Genomic DNA, 16,199 nt, shown 5'->3' on the forward strand with positions numbered 1-16,199 from the left:
ATCAGACGACAAAAGTCGGCTGCAGTTGGTGTCCGAGCTGCAAAGTGCAAGAGCAACTCATTAGCGGCCCAATTAGCAACGCCGAGGCCGCTGCCACAGTCGCCAAACCACCGCCACCATCTGAGCGCTTGAGCTACACGACTGTCCTGGTTAACCGCTGTGTCTTTATGTCAAAATAAGATTTCATCAAGGCAGGTGTGCAGCCAGTCAAATACTGTGACTGTCACCTTTTCTTTTCTTCAGTTGAGTTGAAACAAGGTAAGCAGCGGGACACATTTAAGAGTCTGCACGCGGCATCGCTTGACCACTAGGTGTCGTAGTTTTGCGCCGATCGCGCAACCAAAACAAACCAGCTCACCGCAGCGGTGTTGCAGCGCTGCACCTCCGCCAGTCCCGACACATCGCGCACGCGACACAAAAGCAATTGCAGCAGGCTGTGCCACTGTGTCTGTGTTAGCCTCACGTGGACGAAAGCTTCTTTCAGTGACATTCGACCACTGTTTCTTTTTCTGCGCAGGTCCAGAGGCTCCGACCTCGTGCGACGAGCTGGAGTGCAGCTTCGGCGCCACCTGCATCGAGGTGAGCGGCCAGGCCCACTGCGAGTGCCCGCCCCCCGACTGCGACGAGAGGAACAAGACCAAGGTGGGAGCCTCGAACTCTCGGCTGCCAGAGAGACTTTATCACAGTGATGTAAGCATCCATCCATCCATCTCCTCTTCTTCTTCCTGCGGCCGTGGAGCAGGTGTGCGGCTCGGATGGGGTGACCTACGCCGACCAGTGTCAGCTGAGGACTATCGCCTGCAGGCAGGACAAGGATATCACCGTGCAGCACTTTGGACAGTGCACAGGTGAGGCTCCCGTCCGTCAGAATGACACAAACAAACGGAAAAATAAAAAAGCCCATGAATCAGGAGGCGCATGGATGGCCGGGATAATGACGCAGTGCCCGGAGTTTCCAATTACGACTTCCTGCTGCGCCGCATCCCATCCATCAATCTGACTCCGGCAGCAGATTCACAAGTCTTTTCTTTTTTTATGGTTGAAGTTTGAAAGTTGCTTCGCCCAGAGGAAAGTATCTAGCGCGCGATAGCATCAGTCTGGCAGCCGCAGGAAGAAGGAAAGAATCTTTTACAGGCTCGTCAGTGTTTGGTGAGCTGGAGCTTAGGTCCTGCGAGGTGCGATTACGACCGTGCGTGTGTGTGTGTGTGTGTGTGAGAGACACTGGATAGAAGTTAGAAGAACGCCAAGAGATGTCAGATGTTGGGTTTTTTTTAATATTTTTTTCTTTTAAACCCAATGCGCTCTGAAGATTATTTAATCCTCGCAAATTCCACGGGACGGCGGTGACACGCGGTGGCGGCACTTCCTGGCTCCTCTGCCGGGATTGGGCTTCTTCAAAACCCCGCCCCCTGCTGAGAGAGGCGTCAATCCCAGACACTGCTAAGGAAAAAAGAAGAAGAAGGTGCAGCTTTTTTTGAGGTCCAGATGCTGATGGACGTTGTTTGCACGGCACTAACAGGCGACGGGATGAACGCCAACGTCTGCCGCTTTCATGTCGGGCAAAGTCGTCCCACCGGCGCCCCCCTGTGGCGAGGAGGAGCACCAGCTGTGCCGTCCTGGCCGTCGGCCACTGGCAGGTGTCGAGGTGTTTTCTAAAGGGGGAGGTTGGATTTTCACATCTCGGCTCAACGGTCGGGGGAGTGGGGGGTGCACAGGTCAGCCAAGCGGAAAAGCACGGTGGCTCCGCCTCCCGCTCCGCTTCATCAGAACCCAACTAGGTCACATCCATCCGGCCGCCACCGCTGCCACGGTGCGTTTGTGGCTGCCAGGCAGGTGGCGCAGATAAAGGTTCTGAAAATATGCTCCGCCGCAGATGGGCGGGGCTTCGACACGTCCCTCAAACATCTGCTAATTACTGATTGGCCGCCGTCCTGCCTCCTCCGTTGCCTGGCAGTGGGAGCTGTGATGTTGGCTGCGCGGAGCCAGCAGGCTCGGGCCCAGCCAGCCGCCAGCCGCCAGCAGCGACGACGATCTTTTAATTTCTTGCCCCGGATGTGGTCACACCGCGGGTAGCTGCCGCCGCCACTGCCGGCTGCCGCCTCTGGATCCGGAGCTCATTTCACGTGTGGCTGGGTGCGAATTAGCATTTTTGCTCTGCCTCCCTTCTGCCCCAGCAAGCCCACCGCCGTCTCCTCAGCCGCACCCCTCTTATCCCCGCCTCCCCCTCCTGCTGTTTGCACGCGGTGCTTCCAGACAGCCGGTCCCGGCTCGGTGGCACGGCGACGCTCACCGAGCTGCCATGCGTGTTTGACGAGGGAGCGGCGCCGAGGGCGGGCTTACATAAATCAGCGCCTCTGTGTGTGTGTGTGTGTGTGTGTGTGTGTGTGTGTGTGTGTGGGAAGGTTTTTTTTGAAGCCATTGATCTGCTGCAATGTTGTTTTTTTTTGTCATACCACGAAGCACGCCAGTAATAGGCCACCCTCGTTCTGAAAAAAAAAAAAAAAAAAAAAAATCCCTTTGCCTCATAGGACGGCTCGGTATCTGTGAAGTCTCAGAGCTGAAAGACAACTCGAAATGTTGTCAGCTGAAGATGAAACGGTATCTCCGCCAGCCTGGCTCCTTTTCGGGGGGGGCGGGGGTATTAAAAAAGAAAAAAGGCCACAGCCGCTGTGTGGAAGCTCAGAGGTGGGAGGGCCATTCTGGACCAGTGAGCAAATTCTGGCGGCAGGGGGGAATTGCCACCAAGCGGGCGGTGACCGGCCTCTCCCATATGCCGTTATCACCTGTAGGGCTGCGACGGAGTCGGCAGCGGAGGGCGGCATATGGCCTCGGCAGCCTTCCGCCCGTGTGCTCGGCATTCTGTCGTCTAGTCCATCCTGTAATTCCGTCCTTCTCTTGCGCGTCTCCCTCTCTTTTTTTCTTTGGCATTTTTGTTTAGGAAAACGCAAGCACCACACAGGTCACATTTTATCAGTCACAAACATGACGTGAAAAATGTATTCGCTCTTTGGCATCCAGCTCACGCAAAAGGACGAAAAGATGTTTCTTGCCGCAAGACTTTTTTTTTTAAGTGTGACACATGCTCACTTGCTCTGTTAACCAGCTTCTTTCTCCGATTTAACCCCTTTTTTTTTTTGACACATTTGCCCCTGTTGTTTTCCGCTTGCACTCCGTTGACCTGCCTGCCTGGTTCTGGTCCAGGTTCCACCTCCTCCTCTGTCTCCTCCGCCACTTGACGCTAGCAACGGTCTTAATGACCACCTTTCAACGGCTGGGACACAGTGTTGAGACAAGCCGAGTTGGCAATGATGGCAATGATTTTTTTTTTCCTTCCCCTGTTCTCTTCGTCTGGTGACATGACACTGAAAGAGGAGCAAAACAAAAAAAAAAAAAAAAAAAAACAGGGAGGGGAAATGGACTGTTAAAGTTGATTAAGACAGGCATGAGCGGAACCGACTGCGCTGCCCTGTGCAATCTTCCCCTCATCCAGACGTACGTTTCCTTCCCAGCCCTGGCGTCATGGAGCTCAACTTTTGGAGATGCACACACAGGAGCGCTCTCGAAACGTGTATTTAAACCCTCGGCGGGGGACGCCGTCGTCCCGGCGCTAAGCCCTGGCACCTGACAGGCAGGTGCAGCCGAGGGGAAAGGCACCGCGCGCCTCCTTCCACCTTAGCGATAGCAAACAGCAGCCGGGGGTGGGGTGAGGGGGGGCTTCCTTCCTTCCTTCCTCCCTTCCTTCCTCCCTTCCTTCCTTCCTTCCTTCCTTCCTTCCTTCCAGTGACACAACGTTTGTCTCCCGGGGCTTCTGCGGCCGTCTCCGCAGGCATCGCATTTCCCACCTCGGTGAGTAATTGCAGATCAAATAGGCGATTGTGGCGTTGTGATGAAGTCCTACACACACACACACACACACACACACGCACGCACGGCGCTTCATCCTAATGAAGCCCAAATCCGCAGCATATTCTCTTTAGCGATCCGCTCTTTTCACCCACACGCTAGCACGCAGCTACACTCGAGGGGGCATGTAGAAGAAGAAAGAGAGGAGGAAGAGAAGAAGAAGGAGGAGGAAGACAAAGACGAAGAAGAAGAGCGGCGGTGGCGCTGTTGTCACGCCTGCCTGCCTCCTCGGCCAAATCTGATGCGCTCGCACTGACGTAGCACCTCGCTGCCAACTGGCTTCTCCTCCCCCTCAGGAGTTTTTGTCCTATTTATCGTCCTTTTATCGCAGACAGTTTGTCCTTTTGCACCGGAGCTTTTTCCCCTCCTCCCGCTCCCTCCTTCTCTCCCCTCTCTCTTCTTCCGACATCAGCAATGATGGACTCTCCTCGGAGAGAAGCCTCTTCTCCCCTTTCCCTCAATTTAGAGTGATTTCCTTGCCCTGGGTGTTCTGTGATTGTGCGTGTGCGTGTGCACGCCTCTGTTTATAAGCACTGTATTTAAGCACTGTCGACGGATGCTCGCGGACGGTTGCCGTCTTTGAAGCCCAAGTTTTAAGCCGGCCCCCCTTTTTTTTTGCCCCATTTCTATCAATCATTCATCACCGGCGGCGCTGGCTGTTGGTGATTAAAGCTTCACTACTGGAGGGCAGCATTTGAATATGGATATATAATTCATAGGCACCTCAGCGAACGCGGCTGCAACACACAAGCGGCAAAAACAACCACCAAAACAACAACAACAGCCTTTGAACCCGCATACCCACACCGGCTGGAGCACATCTGGGCCGCACAAACCCGTGTGCAGCAGTTCCAACAACACTCGGCGGCGCGGCTCTCGTGTGTGAATACCAGACTGGGTCGTCCTGTCGACATGTTCCATATTCACGCTGCATATGTGTGCATTTGCAATTTCTTCACGCGTTGCATAACAGATTCCTCTGCGTAGCTTTTTCTGGGCTGGGGGTCGCTTTGCTTTGCTTTGCTTGAGCTGCGTGTTTTGATTGAAGAGAATGAAAAGCAGGTGCGGTGGTTCACCCAGAACTGAATGTTTGTGTCCATTTGCTACTCGCCAAGGTGTTCATGGCGTTTGCTACTCTCCGTAATCCCTCTGGAGCGGCGCAGCGTGAAAAGAAGGGGGAAATTATTTCCGGTTGCTAATACAGTGAAAGTTTATGCTAGCTTAGCACATTGCAAGAACGCAAAACATTCAAAACGCTTGTGGGTGTGTGTTCGGTCTTTTCCAGTGATCTTGACAGGAAGCCTGTTCATGATAGATGGTACTATATACAGTAAATAGCATGTAGCTTGCATGCTAGCTTTCAGTCTCACCATGCGCCTGTAAGCTAGCAATCGAAAGGAGGCTATGCTAAACAATACTTGGTATCTCAAGCAGTATTTAGGATTTTACAGGTAAAGTGTGTAATATTCAGAGCTTTTGAAGAAGAAACAGCAACATCAAGTGGTTACATCATCATAAATCAATCCAAATTACACACGGGACCTATATAGCTTTCTGAGTTAGCCCAAAAGTGACTCCTTGCTAAGAAGCTATGGTCGTTTAATAATTCAGTCAGTAAGTCGCAAGTCATTTGTTACAACTCATTATTTGTCAGCGATGTTTTTGTTTGCCGTGGAAATGATGATTGAACAAGTTTTCATGTTGGGAACAAAAAAAACAAAAAACAGCAAAAATCAAGATCAGACATTTTTCATCTTGACTCAGCCATTCATCCATTCCTTGCTTCCTCCCCTTCCCTCCCGCCAGAAACTGAGCCGACAGAGCTCGCCACCACCACCCCCAGCCCAACCGCCGCCGCCGCCACCATCACCACCACCGCCACCTACCACCCAAACATGGTCTTCGCCATCCCCACCCCGAGGACAGAGGCGGTGGACCAGCGGCCACCCGGCCCCACCCACTTTTCCACCCACACCCCCAAACACCGCCACTTCATCCACAACAACGAGCCGCAGTCCACCGCCGCCGCCACCACCGCCTTCCCGCGCCGCAACGGGCCTACCCCTCCCATCACCGCCATCTCCTTCGAGGGCTCCGGCAGCGGCGAGCCCAGTGGCGACGACCAGGCCGAGGAGGAGGAGGAGGAGGAGGAGGAGCAGGAGGAGCCGGACGAGGAGGCCGGTAGCGGGATCCCCAAAGAGTCCAGTGGGGCAGACGACCCCATCGGTAAATCACTGCTCTTTCACTTCATTACCCATGATGCTTTGACTGCTTGTGTAAGTAGGGGGGTGGAGGTAGTTGGTTGGGTTTCATGGATTTCAGCCTTTTTCAGAGCCATATCATAACCATGTCATCATCTGCTCCAACTGGAAGGTCTCTCTTTTCGTTTTGTTGTTTTTTATTATTATTATTATGATCATTATTTCGTGCAGAAAACACAGATGCTCCTCAAACAGCTGTGTTTTTTTTTTTCTTCCCCTTCTCACGCTTTGTCCACACGAACGCGGGTATTTTTGAAACCAAACTTTTGTGACTTCTGGTTACATAAAAAGGAAAAAATCCCTGTCCACGCCAACTGGTGTGATTAAAACTATTTCCATCCACAATGTGGCGCACATGCCAAAGCAGTAGGTGGCGGTATCACTCCTGACGGAGGGCTCGCGTGTTTCACGGCTCGTCGCTCTGTGCGACGTAGCGAAACGACAAAACTCAGCCTGTGTGAAAAGAAATCGGCCGCGCTGTTAGCCGCTCTGGTCACGTGGCCTTGGCGAGCGAGTGACCCCGCCCTCCCCTACCCGCCTCGCCTCAGTTTGCAGCAGTTAAGCAATGCGGCGGCGACTTTTCAATCAGAATTTGCCTCCCGCCGCTCGTTTGTCAGCCACCGCCGCCGGGCTGACAGCTCGGCCGTAACAGGACGGGATTGATGCAGCTCCCGCCTCCGTCTTCCCTCCTGCCCTCACTTTCACTCACTTGTCGGGGTTCGGCCGGAGCGAGGGAGCTCGTCTTCCCGTCAGCCGGTGGAGGTCGGCGCTGCGAATATTGTGACATATGACAAAAAGAGGCGACGGTTGAACTTTGCCACAGTATTTGCTCTGAAGAGCGTCGGTTCAGCTCGGTCCAGGCGCCGCGGCTCTCCCTCCCGACACGCCAACTCAGGGGTGGGCAGCCTTTTTGACTGGTGGGGCCACGATGGGTTGAGGGGCTGTAGCTGAAGCAGATGGATGGAGTGATTTGGTGACCCACCTCACAGGAGTAAATAATATATCATGGGATATGTAGAAAACATGTGCTTTGATGTCAATGGAAAATGAACCAAAGCGTTACAACAAAAGATATGTCTCTGAATCCGCACGGTATTTAGCTCTTTATTGAAAAGACTCTTAAAACACACAAAAGAAATGGTGAAATACAGCTACTGTACGACTTACTTACTATGATATTGTTTTCTTCAAGTTCGGTGGGCCGGATTAAAAAGCTTAGCAGGCCGCATATGGCCCCCGGGCCGTTGTTTTCCAGTGCCTGCGCTAACTGCTAGCTGCGGCTCGATAGCTCTGCTTTAGCAGCGTCGCGGCGACGGCAGCCGGCGGGGAGAGAAGAAAAAAAATCACACTTTTTTCCTGGAAGTGGTGTCGCTTTGACGGAGAAGCTGGATGTCATCAAAGGGGATTTTTTTTTTTTTTGTTTTTGTTTTTTTCCCTCAACCTCCTCGTGGAAGTCGAACCACTCACACGTGTTGTGTGATGCTGCGGATAATGGAATGAATCAAGGCCGGCGACTAATTGGTGAATTGTCCCCTTAATAAGGTCACATGTCCGCCTTGACACAGAGAACTGGGGCGTCTACGACAATGTTGCCGCTGTGATTGTATGTCTGTCTGTGTGTGCGTGTGTGTACTCGTGTGTGTGTGTTTCCAAGCCGAGAGCTTTGCCCAATTCCGAGACACACACACACACACACAGACACACACACACACGCAACAGTGCCTCGCCATAAAAATGTGAGGAGGTCAGAGGTCACCGTGCACTTGTATGTGTTTGTCAATCTGCTCGCAACCTGCAGCCCCTGCGGCTGTGTCTCTGTGTTGTGCGTCTGTGTGTGTGTGTGTTATTTACGAGAGAGAGATTTCACAGCTCCCGCCGGAGTAGTGCAGCGCCCCCCCCCAACCCCGCCCCTCCCCCTTCCCCACCCCCGGCTCTGCCCTGCCCTCTCTCGCCTCCCGTCGGCATGTGTAAATCTGCGACCGCACGCCAACAGATGCCCTATAAAAGGGCCCCTACCCCTCCCTCCCCCGACCACACCCCTTCCCCCTCCCCCTCCCCCTCCATCGGCTGCTTTGACCGCGAGTCCTTGAGCGCCGCCGGGCCTCCGCCATCTTTACGACTGGCGCGGCCGCTAGCTGTTTGCCGAGCGCGATTACTTCTGATCTCCATGCGCTCATAAACTGCGACTGCTTCCACCCACAAAGCTACCCCCCCCACCTCTCTCCTCTTCCTCCTCCTCCTCCAATGGCGTGCCTACCCCTCAGTCCGGATTTTTTATTTTTTTTCTTTCTTTTACTGTCCAAGCTAGCCGGATACACCGTAGTAGCAGGGTGAAAACCAGTTGTTGCTGGTTGACGGTAGCTGTCAGCCAATCAGCAGCGAGCAGTTTATCTTTCTGCTAATGTGAGACAATTAATGGCCTGACACGATGCCGCGTGATCGTGAAGGCTTTGACGAGACGATGGGGGGATGTGATTTGAAAACATCTCCGCCCTTGAATGTGTTTCTCCATCATGATCTCCTTCTCCTTCTTCTTCTTCTTCTTCTTCTTCTTCTTCTTCTTCTTCCTCTCTTCGACCACCGCAGGTCCCACCTTGTCCACGCCCACTCTGGCCACCGCCGACGAGCGCTCGTCCTGCGACAACACCGAGTTCGGCTGCTGCCCCGACGGCAGGACGCCCGCCAGCACACCAGAGGGCGCCAACTGCCCCTGTAAGTCAAAGTCAAACACGTTTTCCTTTTTCTTCCGCCCCGAACTTCAGCCTGTGTCCGTGTCTGTCTCCCGTCTCCCGTGTTGCGTCTTAATACCTGCATGACCTGTTGAAGATTTTTTACATTTTCTTTTACTAAAGCAAAACGACAACAACAAAAACTTTTTAATTCAACTTGAGAAATTAGTTTCCCAGCGATAAGTAAGAAGATTAATACAGATTACAAACCTAAATTATGGACCACAAGCTTTGATAATTGCAACTTGCAAACCTTCCTGTTGATTTTTGCAATTTGATAGGATTTTCTCGTACCAAATTACTCAATTTTAGTTTCTTGCTGATCCTCCTGAATTCCTCGTAGATCAAATTCCGCCTCGTTCATGTTCTAATCCGATGTGGCTCCAGTATTCCTGTCCATCAATTTGTAATGTGCACCTCATGGGGTGTTGTCGTGAACTGTTTAAACTCACCTCTGTTTTAAAATCAGCCGCGCTGTGCCCAGCTAACTGTCTATTCTTTAAGTTCGGCGTTGCGTCAGCAGCGGCTCCTGCAGCTGCCTTGTTTTGTTCAAAGTGGATGAAAGGCTGGAGAGAAAGTAGACCTCTTTTATTTTTCAACTTCCTAATTAATTTTAAAGGTCTCCATTACGCAACACACAGATGTGGTGGCGCTTTTTATGTTCCACCGTTTGCATCATGCAACGTTTATTAACTATTAAGAACCCACCGACCCTATTTTTACAGACGTCTTTCACTTCCCTTCTGTTTTATTTTGAAAGGAAATTTACAGCCGCTGTTTAGCAAAACGACAGAAATGGACACATTTTGTCTCATATTCTATTTATTTATTTTAGTTTAATTTTCTGTTCCTAGTGGAGTGTTATCGTGCCATCTGCCCCTAACGAACAGGTGGGATTTTTTTTTTTTTTCCTTTCCCACTTCTTCTTTGGCATCAGTCGCCACCCTCACATGTAAATGAACGTATTGGCAGGTGGCAGGAAGGAAAAACAAGCTGGATATTGAATTAGTTTGCGAAGAAGATTTGGGTTTTTTTTTCCCTCCGAATTTCAACTGAAAATATTGACACAAGCGGCAACATCTGTCTCTGATTTTCCGTCTTGCCTCACTTCCTGTCTTCTCCAAATCTGCTGCCCCTCACTCTCTCTGTGTCCCACTACACACACACACACACACACACACACACACACTGTCCCTTCATCAATCAGTGCTACTCTTGGGTATCTGCGTCTGCGGCCGTATCTCCCTCTCCTCTCCCTCTTAACTCAGTCAATCTCGGTCCAGTCTTGCATCAGTACGTTTCTCTCTGGAGTCGAGCGGCGGCCGAGAGACTGGACCGACGACCAGCGGCTCGCCGCCGCCGCCTCCGCCGAGCACCGCTGCTGCCACCAATCACTGCCTTCTGCCAGACTGGGCTCATACAGATAAAAGGCTCCTTTCTTTCCCCCCCCCTCCCTCGCCCCCTCCTGCTACTTTCATTCCTGTATCTCCTCCCTCTGCCTCCACCACTCAGTCTGAAAACCTGCTCCTAATTCTCCCGCCGGTGTTAGCCTGACTTGTTTTGAGAGGAGGGATTCGCGGGGAGGCGCAGGGGTCACGACCCCGAGGGGCCGAGGCCACAAATTAATGGACTGGGTTGAATCTTCTGCTACTGCCGGCGGTTTCGGTAAAACCAGCAGAGTCGGAGGATCAAAGAGAGCAGCTGAAAACACGGAAACGGCTCCAGCCTCTTCCTCCTCCTCTTCTATCCCCCCCTCTTTTCTTCCTCTCATCTTCCTCCTCCTTTTTTTCCTCCTCCTCCTCTCCATTCTTTGCCTTCTCTTCTTCTTCCTCCTCCCACTCTAATCTTCATCCTTCTCATCATCTGCCTCTTTCCTCCTGCCCTTCCTCTTCTTCTCTCTCCTCTTTTCTCCCCTTTCCACCCTCTCCTCTTCCTCCTCCCCATTCTTTACCTCTTCCTCTTCCTTCTTTTCTTCCTGCTCCTATTCCTTCCCCTTTTCCTCCTCCCCCTCCACTCTTCCTCTTCCCTCTCCACCCTTCATCCTCCTCATCCTTCTCTTCTTTCTCCTCCCTTCCTCCCCTTTCATCCTCCACCTCTTCCGCTCCGCTGACATCTGTTTCTGTGTTTTCCTTTGTTTCTTGTTACCGAAGGTGACATTTGATGAGCCTTTTGGATCTTTCTGATAGAGGAGAAGGTAAACAGCCGCCGAGGGTGCGTATTGCATCGTATTCAGGCGTAAGAAATGTTTATCTCGGCCCAAGACGGCGAGGACGAAGATGGCGATCAATATTTCATTCAGCTCAAGTGTTACCAATAAAAGCAGGCGGCGCAATAAGCTCATCGATTGGCTGGAACCCGTCTCTCTCTCTCTCTCTCTCCCTCCCCACGGGGGAGGAAGGGGAGGGGCTCGGCCGACCCTCCGCCACGACGTCCAATTATCGTCCAGAAAACCTGCGGGACTAATTTGTCCAAACTTTGTGTGTTTTGTTTTTTCCCTCCTTTTTATGGAGGCATCCGGCGGCGAAGTGGCTTCAGCTGGAGTTCAGTCCACGTGTTTATCCGTCTATTAAACCCCAGAGTGGATGTCAGACCTTGGCACAGGATGAACTCCCCTACTTCTTAGCATTACTCGCTTCAAGTAGCTTTCAATCACGAGCGCTTGAGACTGAAATATCTGTGGGGGGTGGGTGGGCACGGGAAGCTCATTGGTACAACAGCGCCTCTGAGTCTGAGCTGGCCTTCCCACGGCTCATTTCGCATCTTCATTTTTCACGCTGATGATTGAAAAGAAGTCCCAAAAAAAACCCAGCATGCCTAACCCTGTGTTTGCAGCTTCCTGCTAAAACCGGTGCTTTGTTGGACCTAACACATGTTAAGGAGGCAAAAAAAAAAGATGGTCTCAGTGAAGCCACGTAGACATTGTGCCCTTTGTGACATCACACAGGGTCAACTTCCTGACTTGCGTACTATTTCTGAGCATTTCTTCTGAGAGAAGAAGAAGAAGAAACGGATGGAATTTTATTTTCATTTCCCGGAGTTTCATTAACAGGCTGCTGGCGCAGATTGTCGTCACGGCGTTGAAGTGGATTTCTTTTTTTTTTTTTTCACTACGTGGCGCCTGTAAAGCGGCGCCTGCGGCTCCTCCGCATGTTTCCCTTCAAACAAACCGAGCGCGAAGTCGACCTGCAGCTACTGTACTCTCCTCCCGCACACACACCCGCTAAAAGTCTCTCCGCGCCATTAAACTTTAGCGTCCCACCCAGATCTGATCGCCACACGCCTCGCTCCCCTCCCTCTCCGGCTCTCTGCAGTTCGTCTCGGCGGCGAGCTGGAAAATCACCCCCTCTGATGTTTGTCTTCCCTGTAGATTAAAAGTCAAATCTCTCCCATCGCCCTCCACACCTCCTCCGCCGCCTCTCCTTCCTCCTTATCGGCCCCTCCAGTTTTACGGCCGCCGCTGCATCTGAATCGGCGCAGGGCTTCCTGTGAAGGTACCGCTAGCAAAACGCTAGTTGGCTCGCGCCGGCGCCGGCGGTGTCCTCTTCACGCGGCTTTAACCAGACTGTGTCAGTCACCGGTCCAGCGGCGTTAAAGAGACAATTACGGCTATCTTTCTCAATAATCATACAAGCGCCCCCCCCCCCCCCCCCCCCCCCCCCGCACGCCCTCCCGTCTCTTTCCCCGCCGACACTCAGGCAGCGGCGGCCATGATTGATTTGGGCAATTTGTTCTGCTGATTACGAGCGGCGTGCTAGCACTGCGTCAGCGCTTCACCTCAAACACACACACACACACACACACAAACACACACAAACACACGCACAAGCAGCGCTCTCCACTTTGAGCTCCACTCCAGCCGCTCTGACAGCGGCAGAACACTGGGAACCCTATCAGGAGTTGATAAATGTCGGACAACATAACCGTCGAGCCCTGGACAAGGAGGCTCTTCGGGCCGCCCGAGTGTCGGTCGAAATGTGTGTGTCTCTCTGTGTGTGTTGTTTGTCTTCCCTTTCTCTTTCTCTCTGTCTAACTTGTTGTCTTTTTACCCAGCCCTCCACGCTGCCGCCAGCTTTTGGGACGAGTCTGGTAAAAAATAAAACAAAGGCAAACAAAAAAAAAAAAATGACAGAAATTGGCCCATTTCCCCATCTGCCTTCACCTCTTCTTCTTCCTCCATACCTCTCATCCCTGACTCCCACCTCCACCTTCAGTCAGAAACAACAACACTAACCTGTGCCAAACACAGTCACGCACACACGTGGACCCCCATCACTAACACCCCTAACTAAAAAAACAAAACAATGCAAAACGGTGCAAAGGAGGCGGGACCTGAATGGCGGCCGAGGGCTTCTGCTCAACTCTGAGAGTCATGTCGCGTCCCCATCGTCCTCTCTCTGTCTCTCTCCCCTCACCGTCAGCCACCTTGAGGTTCAGCGGCTCCCTGCACCTGGACCAGGTGGAAGGCCAGGAGGTTTTCCACACCCCTGAGATGGACGACCCCAAGTCGGAGCTGTTCGGCGAGACGGCGCGCAGCATCGAGAATGCCGTAAGTATCCCGGAATGCCGTTCCCTCAACCACTGCATGTATTATACTGTTACTGTTTCCTTTTTTATAAATGTGTGTATTGAAGACCTTTACACACTGGGTACAAATTTTCTGCAACTTTTGATCTCGCACAGGTATTTTCACAACATCATCTTCGCGCAAAAGTGACCTCTCTGGGTCTGTGTTTGCTATTGAGGTTGATTTGTCGGCACTTTTGCCCAGTTAACAAATGCAACACCAACGATTGTGCACAACAGATTCACGTCACGACGGCAACAACTTGTCAGCCTGCAAGACGCAGCTCTGGCCTGGTGGCCTCAGAGGAGGTGGTGGTGGCGGCAACTTGTAAAATGTCCCCAAACTGTCCCACCAAGTCAGCCTGAGATCAGTTGGAGTCCAACTTGCGTTGCTTACCTGTGAGTTGTCCACTGTGTAAAGGCCTTTTAAGCACCAAAGTTGCGTGTTCAAGATGTGTTGAGAAGATACACCAGAGCCTTTTATTACAAATGAGAAGTCAGCGCTCCTCCACTTTGTTTGACCTTGTCTTGTATAATTATATTTCTATGGTGTTTCTCCAGCGGTTTAGAAACTTTTTGCGCAACAAGAAGAACACAAGAAAAAAAGTTGTTTTGTTTTTGCTGCTTTTAACGCTTGAAGAATCTACCCCCCTCGCCAACAGCCGCAGCCTCAGAAACTCTCAAAGTGCCGCCAGCGTGTATTGCGCTGGTGATAATGTAAACCCAGTCCGAAGCGGCATTTCACACGTCGACGTGTCATGATGACACAAACCCCCCCGGAGTGCCTCTCTGCTAATGGGGGCTCTTTCTGCCGGCAGCGGCTCGCTGACATGTTCGCTGTTAGCGGCTCCATGATGAAACCGTTTGTCACATGTTGTGTTTGTGCTTGTTTCTGCCGCTGTAAAGGCCAAAAAGAAAATAAATTGTGCTTTTTCTCCAGACTCTCGTATGACAGGGGAGAGAGAGAGCGTCTTTAGAATAAAACAAAACTGCAGGAAGCAAAGCCTGGAAGATTTTCTTTCTTTCTTTCTTTCTTTCTTTTTTTTTATGACTAAAGGTGATGTTGGCCATTGGTTTCGTCATAAAAATAAATGCATTTGCTTAAAACAAAGGAACAAAACCTGCAAAGAGGTGAAAATATCGGCGGCTATTATCGCAGTTGTGCTGATTTTAAGACTTATTCATTCATGTATCCTGCTGGTTCATTTGGAGAATTAGCATAATTTGGCTCCAGGCAAGTTTTTGAATTAGCAACGAGGTTCGCGGGAGGCTTCCAGGAACTTGGAAGTTTATATAAAGGAACTCTCTTTAGAAAAACACATAAATGGGGGAAAACAGCTCTCTGCAGGCTTGTGTGAAGACTAATTTGTGGGTTTCTCTTCGCCAAACACTTCACCGGAAAGCAGAGGCCTCATGTGAGATTAATTAGGATTCTTTTTTTCTTACTTTCTTTCTTTTTTTTTTTTTTTTCCTTTCACACATAAAAAAAAAATACAGACCTCTTATTCTAGCCTGGTAAGTTTGGGTGCTAGTGACTGTTATTGGGCCAAAAACACCTCCACGCCTGCACTGGTTGTCGGTGGTTGGGCCCCGGGCGTCGACTCTGAGGCTTTGAACAAACCTGTCTGTTGAAGCGCCAGCGGGCCACCGCTTGGTGTATCTGATGAGAAAAAAAATGGGGACGTGTGTGTGTGTGTGTGTGTGTGCACGTCTAGCAGCTGTTGAATTGGTGTCACCGCCCCCCACTGGGACCCAATCGACTGGCTCACAGCAATTTGTGCTAATGTGCCATGTGTGTGTGCGCGCGTACACTAGTTAACGCTGGCTGCTCGTGCGTCACTGAAGCCCCGGTTAGACGCTCCTCTCCCCCATCCTTCGCCTTCGTCTTTTCCCCCGGAGCGCAAACACACGCTCAGAATGCACGCAGAGATGCAGCAGAAGAGCGAGCCGGCGCTAGCAAATGAGGCTACGTAAAGCGCTAACGTGGCCGCAGGAAGCAGGAGCGGGGAACGAAACGCGGCAGGAAGATTGTAGAGAAGTCGACCACGGGAAACTTGCTTTCCGTTGGAGATGAAACTTTCCCCAAATTCTCTTAAGATTTAAGTCACGCATCCATCTGGAAAAGATCCCGTAGAAAAGGATTTGGAATGTAGAGCCGGTACCAGTTAGATGGCCGGCTGTGATTTTCGTTGCTATTTAAAGTAATCCTGGCTAAATTTAGTGAAACTGTGTGGACCACCTTGAAAAATAGCCTTTTTTTTTTCGGGGGGGGGGTCAAATTCCTCTTTTTAGTGTGAAATGCAACACCGTTGGCAAGCTTCTATCGGCTTCTTTTCAACCAGTTGCTTCTTGGCCCAGTTTAACCCTCGACAGTGAGAACTCAAGACCAGTCGAAATCGTTGAGGTGAATTTCTAAGAAGTCCAGCTGCCAACGAAACACCGGCGAGAGCAGATCAGTGAGGGGGTGCCGCGGGCTGCGGTTGGTGCCGGCGGCGGTGGCGGAGGTCCGTGCGACCCGAAGAGACGTTTTGCCGAAGCCTCTCTTGAGTTTGGGCCTCTTCAGTTTTTTTTCCTCACAGGGCACGCGTGAAGCAAAACCAATCAGCTGGAACATGTCAGGGCAGCGGTAGCGTTTATCTGAGCTCCGCCCCCTCAGCTTGTCCTCACAATTAAGGCCGGGTGCCGAAACCTGCTGTCAGCTGGTGTTAGCCACACCTGACAGGCTCCCCGTCCCCGTCCGCGC

General features: G+C 51.6%; 1 protein-coding gene across 1 annotated transcript in view; it reads left to right on the forward strand.

Annotated features, from left to right (window-relative positions):
* agrn (agrin) overlaps nucleotides 1-16,199 on the forward strand; it is a 258,671-nt gene that overhangs the window by 202,931 nt on the left and 39,541 nt on the right. Inside the window, exons 16-20 of the mRNA XM_076026536.1 lie at nucleotides 518-642; nucleotides 743-848; nucleotides 5,710-6,129; nucleotides 8,751-8,876; nucleotides 13,312-13,439. Of these exons, the coding sequence (XP_075882651.1) occupies nucleotides 518-642; nucleotides 743-848; nucleotides 5,710-6,129; nucleotides 8,751-8,876; nucleotides 13,312-13,439 (905 nt within the window). The remainder of the gene's footprint in view (nucleotides 1-517; nucleotides 643-742; nucleotides 849-5,709; nucleotides 6,130-8,750; nucleotides 8,877-13,311; nucleotides 13,440-16,199) is intronic.

Source organism: Nelusetta ayraudi, unplaced genomic scaffold, assembly GCF_046127955.1.
Source record: "Nelusetta ayraudi isolate G7.1 ecotype Tasmania unplaced genomic scaffold, CSIRO-AGI_Nayr_v1 ptg000019l, whole genome shotgun sequence".
Taxonomy (NCBI): domain Eukaryota; kingdom Metazoa; phylum Chordata; class Actinopteri; order Tetraodontiformes; family Monacanthidae; genus Nelusetta; species Nelusetta ayraudi.